General features: G+C 41.6%; 1 protein-coding gene across 1 annotated transcript in view; it reads left to right on the top strand.

Annotated features, from left to right (window-relative positions):
• The window catches only part of fhod1 (formin homology 2 domain containing 1), a gene marked incomplete at its 5' end in the record, with an annotated part of 77,256 nt that extends 66,627 nt beyond the window's left edge, over positions 1 to 10,629 (top strand). Inside the window, 4 exon segments of the mRNA XM_079497418.1 lie at positions 602 to 794; positions 1,442 to 1,604; positions 2,944 to 3,126; positions 9,104 to 10,629. Coding sequence (XP_079353544.1) covers positions 602 to 794; positions 1,442 to 1,604; positions 2,944 to 3,126; positions 9,104 to 9,189 — 625 coding nt within the window. The 3' untranslated portion in view covers positions 9,190 to 10,629.
• Between the last annotated feature and the right edge of the window lie 1,021 nt (positions 10,630 to 11,650).

The raw sequence follows: 11,650 nt of genomic DNA, 5'->3' as shown, positions 1-11,650 counted from the left end.
CTATACATTACACACAGACCATTATCAACAGGTACAGTAACCTATACACACAGACTATTATCAACAGGTACAATAACCTATACATTACACACAGACCATTATCAACAGGTACAGTAACCTATACACACAGACTATTATCAACAGGTACAATAACCTATACATTACACACAGACTATTATCAACAGGTACAGTAACCATTACACACAGACCATTATCAACAGGTACAGTAACCATTACACACAGACCATTATCAACAGGTACAATAACCTATACATTACACACAGACCATTATCAACAGGTACAGTAACCATTACACACAGACTATTATCAACAGGTACAGTAACCATTACACACAGACCATTATCAACAGGTACAATAACCATTACACACAGACCATTATCAACAGGTACAGTAACCATTACACACAGACCATTATCAACAGGTACAGTAACCATTAATTAGTGTCAATTTGGGGGTCCTTGATATGAAAAAGTTTGGGAACACACAGACCATAATGCACACACAACTACAACACACAAAGCCTTTGTCACATCCCTTCTCCTCTCCCTCTCTCTCTCTCTGCGTCCGTCCGTCTGTCCAGGTTCCATTCCTTCCTGCTGTTCCTGGGTCAGCCCAGTTATTCGGTGCGGGAGATCAAGGTGACGTGGTTCTGTCGTCTGGTCAGCGACTTCAGCCTGGAGTTCAGAACGTCCAGAGAGAGAGTCGTGACCCAGAAGCAGCGGAGGGCGCAGCACCGCAACAGGACCAAGACCAGGGGCAAGATGATCACGGAGGTATAGAACACGATAGAATGACGCTATAGAACTGAGACGTATGTTTGTTCTAATAAACGTTTGACTTTTTTAATTTATTGTTTATTTTCTAATTTTTGGAAAAATAACAAAAAAATAAAAAAGGAAAAGGAAAACATTCCAGTTAGAAAGTATGATCAGTCAATGAATGAATGAATCAATCGATTAACCCATTTTGACCTGAGATCAGATTCTAAAAATGTCTTCTACATCCTGACAGTTTTCTGAAAAAGCTACGTTTCTATGTCAGTCGTTCTTCGATTTTTCAAAAATAGCAGACCTACAAGCTCGTAGCGCGCCACTCGGTGGCGCGCTATGAGCTTGTAGATCTGCTAAAGCATAACATAATGCTAACACCAAAAGGGGTTCCCGCCCAAAATGGGTTATTTTCTAATTTTGGAAAAATAACAAAAGAATTAAAAAGGAAAAGGAAAACATTCCAGTTAGAAAGTATGATTGATCAGTCAATGAATCAATCAATCAATCAATTAATCAATAAGTCACGGAAGAGAGGTGCCCGATAGAGCTGTGTTGTGGGTGGATTCAATCACACAGGATTCTTTTGTGTTCTATATCTCTCTGTCTCTCTCTCTCCCTCATGTCATATCCGTCCTGTTTTAACCTTTCAGACAGAGAAGTTCTCGGGGGCGGTGCCGACCGAGAACAACGCCGCCCCCGCTGTCATGGTAACGGAGGCGGAGCAGGGGCAGGAGGAGGAGCACGAGAACATGAAAAATGTCCTAATCAGCAACAGCAACAATATGGCCACCAGACGCAGCCGCGCCGGACGCAGTAAGATTAGTTTATTATGTTCATATACAGTTTACAGTACACATAACCTTAAAGGACAACTTTAGTTTTTTTCAACCAAGGTTCATGTTTTAGGTTGTTATTAGAGAAAGTAAAAGATGAGTATTTCAGCTGTTTTTCACAGGGGGCGGGGGCATTCGAGTATGGGGCTAAATATGTATTTTTTTACAAAATGTTATAGCGATTTATTTTTTTATTATTTACTATAGTCCTACTAGACCCCAAGAAATTACATCTGGCCACAAAAGATCACTAGATCTACTGAATGTGTCAAAATGACATATTGAGCCTATGACACAGTGTGCCTTCCCCCCAGTAGGCCTCCTTCACATTCAGTAGATCCTGTGATCTTCTGTGTCCAGATGTAATTTCCTGGGGTCTATTAAGGACTATAGTAAATAATACAAAAAAAAAATCGCCATAATATAATAATATAAAAGAATATATACATATTTAGCCCCATGCTCGAATGCCCCCACCCCCATGTCAAAAACAGCTAAAATCCCTAAAACGAAAGAAAGCAGCAAATGAAAAAAAAAAGAACACTCATCTTTTACTTTCTCTAATAACAACCTAAAACATTCAGTGATTTGGGTGATTTGGAGAAAAAAAACTGTCCACCCGGTAACAAGATGTGCACACGCTCTACAGTGGGGGGGAAGTACAACAGACCAACAGCAGGTGCACCAAGGCCCGCCCCACTCGATCATGATTGGAGGAAGGCCCCTCTCATCCTGATTGGATGAAGGCCTTGCCACCCAAAGCCCAGACCGAAACTAGGGTTTTTTTTTTTTTACCCCAGGGGCTCACTGGGGACAGGGAGGAACTCCTTATATGGTCAGCACACTTTATAGTAGGGAGGATTATCCAAAAAATAAGAAAAAATAAGTGATATTTGAATTAAGTGAAATCACTGAATATACCTTTAAGCATTGGTCTGTTTATACTGTGCATACATGCATATCGTTGCTGTCTCTATATTTTAACTTTTTGTGTTTTTTTTAGTAAATTAATTACTTGATCATGCTACACATTGCTACAGCGTCACACAAAAGTATCAAACGTATAGCAGATCTGCAAGCTCGAAATGCTACTTTTGCTGTTTTTGAATTTGAATCCTGAAAACTGAGAACTAGTAAATACAGTTTTTGGACATAATTATGAGGTTTCCTACCGACTATATTCTACTGTATACATTCTGATCATGACATGAACATGAATGACCAATGAACATATACTAATTGTAGTTTTGATTGTTGAGGTCTGAATGTAGTTGTTGTGACTACTACAACGTTGAGGTGTTGTGCTTTCGACTCCTCAGGTCTGGGCAGGGTGAGTCCATCTCGGATGACGACAGCAGGTAAAGAAGACAACGTCTGCTCGGACAGAGACGACGCCACGGATGACATCATGGATCGGCTAGTCAAATCCGTTACCCAGAATCCCTCCGAGCGGCCCGCCAGCCCCAAGACACGCAAACGGTCCCGCCTTAACAGGAAGTCATGTGAGTAAAACGCTGTTTGGGATTGGCTGTTTTTTTTAATTTTTATCCTATGTTGTGATTTCAGTATATTATTCATTATGAATGAAGATGCATGTACAGGAAGAAATTGAGGTCATGCAGTAACAGGATGCCAGCTGGTTTCCAAGCTGTGGAAGATGGTAGGATCTTTTTATAATTCAGGGGTGGGCAACTGGCGCATGCGGCCCCCTCCTTCACTTAATGCGGCCCGCAGAATACTGAATTACTGATATAGTATTGATTTCAGCTGGTGCAATTCCAAACCCGCTTTAATTACTCCATGACTAGAATAAAATGGCTAGTAGGCTATATTAACATGTTATTGGTTTTTTTGTGTCCAATGTAGTTATGTTGGATGTTGGATGTTCATAAAGTTAACATAACATTTGAAATTCATTAAAAAGGTTACTTTTCAGGATTCCAATTCAAAAATGGCAAAAAATTATTCAGGTTTTCAATTCAAATATAGCAAAAAATATTATATTTTTGCTACGGCAGTAACATGCACTGTGGCCCTCTGGAGTGAGTGTGAACATATATTGGCCCTCGCCATCGTCAAAGTTGCCCACCCCTGTTTTATATACTTCAGTTGGGGTTGATGCTCAAACACCCTTCTGAAGCTTACATCTCTGTAATATCTAATAATAAACAATGTATTTATTGAGCTGCAAAGCAATTATGGAACTATAAGCCGGGATGGGCATCTTTCTTTTCTTTTTTTCAATAGTCAATGAGAAATTATCATCGGTGAGGTGCTGACCGCAGCAGAAGTCGGTCTCCGAGGGAGTGGAATGCACTCATGCATGCAAATAGTTTAATGAGCCAGTGTTTCAAACCCGGAGGTTTTTTGTTATAATGAAAGATTTGTTTCCCCACCAAAATGCTACAGATATGTATCTACATTGTAGATACATATCTACAATGTAGATATGTATCTACAATGTAGATACATATCTACAATGTAGATATGTATCTACGTTGTAGCTACATTGGCACCGAGTGCCGCGCTATGAGCTTGTAGGTCTGCTATTTTTGAAAAATCGTGAATATATATTCTTTCAGAGCGAATGTTTTTAACTCAAATCTTTGCTTCTTGGGTGGGGTCCCTGGAACAACATATTTTCAGATGGGGGTCGGCGGCCAATTACATATATTTTTGGGGGTCCTTGACATGAAAATGTTTGAGAACGACTGACATAGAAACATGTTTTTTTTTTGTAGAATCGTCCTCAGGTCTAAATGGGTTAATACACAGTAGTAATGGAGAAAAGGGGAACTGAAGGCACTACAAATAAAAACATTTTAACATACTGTAAGCTGGGGAGAAAATTGCAACCGCTGACCTTCCTGTTGCAATTTCACTTCTCTAACCTTCCTCTAACCTTCCTGTTACAATCCCAGTTCTCTAAACCAGTGTATCAATATCCCTTTTGTTTGTTTGTTTGTTTGTTTGTTTTCCTACGATTTCTTATTATTTCAAAAGATAAACGTGTAAAACATTTTTATTTATTCATACAAAATAAAATGACAGTAAATTCCACAAATTACAAAATGTTGTAATATTCAGTGATTTCACTTAATTCAAATATCACTTCTTTTTTATTTTTTTGGATAATCCTCCCTACTATAAAGTGTGCTGACCATATAAGGAAATCCTCCCTATCCCCAGTGAGCCCCTGGGGTCAAAAAACCCTAGTTTCGGTTTGGGCTTTGGGTGGCAAAGCCTTCATCCAATCAGGATGAGAGGGGCCTTCGTCCAATCATGATCGAGTGGGGCGGGCCTTGGTGCACATGCTGTTGGTCTGTTGTACTTCTGTTGCACCAAGGCCCGCCCCCACTCGATCATGATTGGAGGAAGGCCCCTCTCATCCTGATTGGATGAAGGTTTTGCCACCCGCCACCAAAACTGAAACTAGGGTTTTTTGACCCCAGGGACACTGGGGACAGGGAGGATTTCCTTATATGGTCAGCACACTCTATAGTAGGGAGGATTATCCAGAAAAAAAGAAAAAATAAGTGATATTTGAATTAAGTCAAATCACTGAATATACCTTTAAGAAGTAGTGAAAATGGCATCTACAAGCTCCTGGGGCGCACTGAGCTTGTACTGTAGATCGGCTATTTTCACTAGTGTTTGGGTCCGGGGGAGGGAGACGTACATTTTCTCTTTTGGGTCTATTCTCGAGCTCAAAAGGTTTGGCAACCACTGCTCTAAACTTCTGACCCCCGTGGTCAACACAACGTTTCAGGGGCAGGGACATTAACCCATTTAGGCCTGACGTCGAAATAAATAAAAAGTCTTCTGAAAGTATATATATTCAAAGATTTGTGCCTCATTTTCACGATATTTCAAAAATAGCAGACCTACAAGCTCGTATGAGCTTGTAGATCTGCTATTTTTCAATAGCTAAAGTATAACAAAATGCTTAGTTAAAACACCAAAAGGGGTTCCTGCCCAACATTATCCTCAGCTGTGGGTCAAAGTCAAAGCTGATGGATAGGTCAGTACGATGGGATGCGATTCTGTGTCCACAATAAGAAACTGTGTCCAAAACAGCCTGTTATCGCTTTATCCTTCTTGTCTCTCTTTCTGTCTGTCTCTGTCTCTGTTTTGGACTTAATTATGCCCTTCGCGGTGGATTATACGCACACAGCCACGCACGCACGCACGCACGCACGCACGCACGCACGCACGCACACACACACACACACACACACAATCTTGCCCTACAATAGCCATAGCAGGGTTAGTATATCGCTCTACGTTGATTTGATTTGATTTGATTTATTTAGAAAAGCAATCGTAATACAACATTATAATCAGCGATTCAAGGATTACACAGAAAAGTCCAAAGACTTATTTCCACTGAGGTCCTCTCACACTGAACGGAACAATACTTTAAAATACATCACAAATACATAACAGTACATATACATTACATACACAACACAACAAGTACGACCCTATCCATCCCTCTAAGATGACCCTTTGTTTAGTCTTCTGTTTAAATGTCCTCAAATTGGAGGTCAGTTTAACACTGGTTTCCAGGCTGTTCCACTGTGTGGCTCCTATATAAATGAATGAGCCTTTGTCCACTTTACTTTTAAAAGCAGGGAGCACCACATCTGCAATACTGGCTCTGGTGAAATGGTTGTGTACCTCGTTTACCTGCCCGAAACATGTTCTTAAAACTGCTGGGACCTCTCCGTATTTAAGTTTATGGACCATGTTTAGTCTAGCCATTGTAACCTTTGTAACCTTGGATTCTACACATGGAGGAGTGGAAACCACGACTGTCGGGAGCCAGATTGACCATTAGCAGTAGTAAGTCTGAAGTCAGCAAGTCTGTCTCTCAGCTTGTTGAACCTCACAGGGTGCGGTGGTTTACACCTCCACCTCCAGACCTGCATGTGCCCTTAACCCATTTAGGCCTGACGTCGAAATTTTAGAAAAGTCTTCTAAATCCTCCAATTTTCTGAAATAAATATTTTCACGATTTTTCAAAAATAGCAGACCTACAAGCTCGTAGCGCGCCACTCGGTGGCGCGCTATGAGCTTGTAGATCTGCTATTTTTCAATAACTAAATTATAACATAATGATTAAAACACCAACTTTAGTTTTTTTCAACCAAGGTTCATGTTTTAGGTAGTTATTAGAGAAAGTAAAAGTTGAGTGTTTTAGGGATTTTAGCTGTTTTTGACAGGGGGGGCGGGGGCATTCGAGCATGGGGCTAAATATGTCTTTTTTTACAAGATTTTACAGCGATGTCTTTTATTTTATTTATTATAGTCTTACTAGACCCCAAGAAATTACATCTTGCCACAAAGGATCACAGGATCTACTGAATGTGAAGGAGGCCTACTGGGGGGAAGCCTTAGTCTTAGGCTCAATATGTCAGTTTGACACATTCAGTAGATCCCGTGATCTTTTCTGGCCAGATGTAATTTCTTTGGGTCTAGTAGGACTATAGTAAATAATGAAAAAAGAAATCGCTATAACATTTTGTAAATAAATACATATTTAGCCCCATGCTCGACTGTTTCTGTATCAGTGGTGCTCAATATTTCATGTCAAGGACCCCAAAAATGATATGTATTTGGCCGCCGACCCCCATCTGAAAATATGTTGTTCCAGGAACCCCTCGGGAAAGATTTAAGTTCAAAACGTTGGCTCTGAAAGAATATACTGTAAATTCAAAGATTTGCACTACATTTTCACGATTTTTCAAAAATAGCAGACCTACAAGCTCATAGCACTGCGCCGAGTGCCACGCTATGAGCTTGTAGATCTGATATTTTTCAATAGCTAAAGTATAGCATAATGCTTAAAACACCAAAAGGGGTTCCCGCCCCAAATGGGTTTTAATCCATTGAGACCTGGAACACATCCATGTCACGTTAGCGTTTAACCACATTAACCATTAACCCATTTTGGGCGGGAACCCCTTTTGGTGTTTTAAACATTGTTATAATTTAGCTATTGAAAAATAGCAGATCTACAAGCTCATAGCGCGCCACCGAGTGGCGCGCTATGAACTTGTAGGTCTGCTATTTTTGAAAAATCGTTAAAATGTGCCTCAAATCTTTCCGAAAATTGTGACGTCAGGCCTGAATGGGTTAATGTACCCTAGCAGCATGTATACTGTATACTGTACATACAGCAACAAACTATTGCCAAGCTGCCTCTGATTGGCCTACCGAACGTTCCCTTCTGCGACACACACAGAACTGTTTCTCCTCTAGTCATGTGTCACATTCATTCATTCACGAGCATGGAAACGGTGCCGGTGTCGCACTACCAGTAAATGGTGACCGCCTCCTTGCGACTTTCCCTACTTTGCGGGACTCTGGGGGACGAGGATTTACTATCCTGTCCATATCGGGTTGTAAAGGCTCATACATAGTCTGGATTGTCGGTGGTTAGGTGACCACCGAACTACAACATGACGTCACGAGCCGCGGTGAAGAGCAAACCACCGCCCCAGCCCTTCTCACTGTTTTTACTCACCACCGCTCAACGTTATTTCAGCTCCGGTGGTCACCTCACCACCGGAGCGGTGGTCACCTCACCACCGGAGCGGTGGTCACCTCACCACCGGAGCGGTGGTCACCTCACCACCGAAAATCCAGACTACGAATAGGCCTTAACTCGAACGGGGCTGAGTCTGCTCAAGCGAACTTTTGACACGGCAACCCCCCGCTTTTAGCGTGCTCGGAGGTCTCTCCTCTCATGGCTCAAGTTCAAGCTTGAGACGGCGCCCCCTTCGTCGTGGTCTGACATTATACTTTATCGGCCAAGGAAACGTAGTAGGTTGTTGGAAAAATAATGGCAGAAGTGGGATTCGAACCCGGGAGGTGTGGATTTGGGGTGTCTATTAAAATGACTAACTAACAAGGCATCAAGCTGGCTGCCAGAGTGGGGTTTTCTAGCTATGTTCTAATGTGAGATTGCCTTGGAATATGCATTCCATCAGTATTTAAATTCGCCTGGAAATTCGCACAGTGAATGCACAGACAATTTCACACATTTTGTGGCCTGCTATACCATGTTCAGAAATGACAAACGGAAGCAATAAATGCCAAATGTCCTGGTTCACGTGAGGCTTTGCTAGGATCAAATCCCACCAGAGTCAGACCCTTATTTTGATGTCTCTTCATCAGCTTTACTAACTGTCTCTCTTCACACTTTATTGTCATTAGGAGTGGAGGATTTGTTACGGAAAACTGACAACTGTGTGTGTGTGTGTGTGTGTGTGTGTGTGTGTGTGTGTGTGTGTGTGTGTGTGTGTGTGTGTGTGTGTGTGTGTGTGTGTGTGTGTGTGTGTGTGTGTGTGTGTGTGTGTGTGTGTGTGTGTGTGTGTGTGTGTGTGTGTGTGTGTGTGTGTGTGTGTGTGTGTGTGTGTGTGTGTGTGTGTGTGTGTGTGTGTGTGTGTGTGTGTGTGTGTGTTCTCGTTCCAGTGAGAAGGACATTGAAGAGCGGTCTCAGTCTGGATGTGGTGCAAGCTCTGGGTCTCAGCAACAACAAGACAAATGACAACCTGTGACAGGACACGCGCACATGCACGCAAGCACACACACACAACAGTGACAGCAGCCTAAAGCACTAAGACCCAAGAGCATCACGAGGACAGCATCCTTTAAATAAGGTTCCAGGTTCAATCCCCTGATGCAGCCAGCTACGTGACCTGTCCAAGTGCCTTTGAGCAACGTGCCTACACGCTCACTCTATGAGTCTCTGTGGATACTGGATACGATTGCCCAGATAAGTGACTGTGATATGTGACTAATTTGACATGCCCGGACGTTATTATTATTAAGCATGTCAAACTTGTTGTGAAAGCAAACAACCAAAGCATTTTTAAGTATTGAGAAGAATTTAATATTCTGTTGCCATTGCTGTTCTTTTTACATAATTTCTTTAATTATTGGTCAGGTCTTTATGGATCCATGGTTCGAATTTAATTTTGTAGAGAATTATCAACCAGTTAATATTGATTATTTTAAACAGTACGGTTTTATATTTAGCTGCTTTACATGGCAAACTGTATAGGCTGCACCCATTGTAAACCGTTTAGACACGAACGCACACGCATGCTTGCACGCACGCACGCACGCACGCACGCACACACGCACGCACGCACACACGCATGCACAGACACACACACACACACTCTAAGGTGATATATGGTGTTAGTTGTCTATATTTGTTTTGTAGTAGGGAAATACTGTATAACAGTGTAATGTTCACAGCGGTGCCTTTAAAACACAAATGAAGAAACACAAATGTTTTTAGTTCAAGTTGGTGAGTAATATAATTGCGAATTTGCGATTAATGTTTAATATTGTGATGTACAGTTTTCTTTTTGCCTATTTGCACTTGGGAGTGGGGGACGTCCAATGAAACATAGTATTATTGAAATTAAGGCACGGAGTTGCTCCTTCGGCTTGCTCTTTGTTGACTGAGAAGGTTGCATGAACTGAACATGGTAAATCATTTACACACCCACACCCTGGCACATTATTGACTGATTGTTTTTTTTTAATCAATCAATTAATCAATCAGTCAAATCAGACATGTATAATCATTTACACCAACATCCTGGTTCACACTCGTTCACTCCTGCCTGGGGAAACGCCCAGTTTAGCAATTACGCCACTTTGTACCGTTGTTGTCGTCCACTGGACCAGGTGCAGTTTAAATGCCTTGCTCAAGAGCTCTTAGCAGTTACATTAAGGAGAGGGATTAGTTGGTTTTTTTTAAATAAATGTATAGTTTATTTTATTTTATATATGCCTGTGTTCACATTGAATGTACTATTGTGGTTGGTTAAATGAAGGCTTTAGGAGTCCTTATATTCAGGCACATTGTCGCCACCTGTCCTGCACACTATATGTCAAATTTATGGTCCTTAGTGTGGCGACAGCAGCCGTACCTGTCTGGCCTACAAACGACACACAAAGACAAACGGTAACTAGTTTATTTTTACCCATTTTGACCTGAGATCAGATTCTAAAAATGTCTTCTACATCCTGACAGTTTTCTGAAAAAGCTATGTTTCTGTCAGTGGTTCTTTGATTTTTCAAAAATAGCAGACCTACAAGCTCGTAAGCTATGAGCATGTAGATCTGCTATTTTTCAACAGCTAAAGCATAACATAATGCTAACACCAAAATGTGTTCCCGCCCAAAATGGGTTAAATAACACTGGTCATATTCTTACCAACATACATTTTCATGAATTCAATTATATGAAATAACATACTGTCAAATTCCGTATACCAACAACAATGGATCCAACTTCTGTTTCGCCACTCGGGGCGATTCACGCTGCTCGTCGCTGTAGAACAGACAGATAGTGCCGCTTGTCTCGAAGTGTATAATTTAATGGTGGTTTAAACGGAAGACTGTTTTCAACTGTATCATTTTAATTATGAATAAAGATTTCTAAATCATAATTTGTTTGTAGTTGTGATCTGTTACACAACACACAAGCACACAATTATTATTATTAGGGTCAAGCCCAAAGGGCTCCGTGAAAATCTGGGCCGTGGCTCAGTGGTCCAGGCACCTTGGCTGGTAATCCAGTCTGGCAGTGTGCCGCGGGTTCGACTCCCGATCCCGACGGCCTTTACTGCATGTCACCCCCCCCATCTCTCTCCCCATTTCCTGTCAGCCTACTGTCTGTCCCTCCATAAAAAATATATTAAAACAAAAAAGAAAATCCCGCCATTTTAGCAGTTTTGGCAGTTCTGAGCTATTCTTCGCGATATGGTCTAAATATGGTCTAAAGGGCCGTGAGATCCCGCAGGAACTGAAGCTCGCGCTCGAGTCAAAAGACCTCTGACCTTTAGATCTCCCGATGAGTCTTGCTATGATTTGCTCGGTCCACTTTTCACCCTTTTATTGCCTACGTCAAAGAATTGTGTGGCCTTGGTATCCACTCTCACTCCCCTTGAAATCACATTTCCATTCATGCGAATGGAGTCTGGACTCTGGTTACGGGAC

The sequence above is a fragment of the Electrona antarctica genome, assembly GCF_951216825.1.
Source record: "Electrona antarctica genome assembly, chromosome: 3".
In the NCBI taxonomy this organism is placed as follows: domain Eukaryota; kingdom Metazoa; phylum Chordata; class Actinopteri; order Myctophiformes; family Myctophidae; genus Electrona; species Electrona antarctica.
This window is presented reverse-complemented; position numbering and strand designations above follow the sequence as displayed.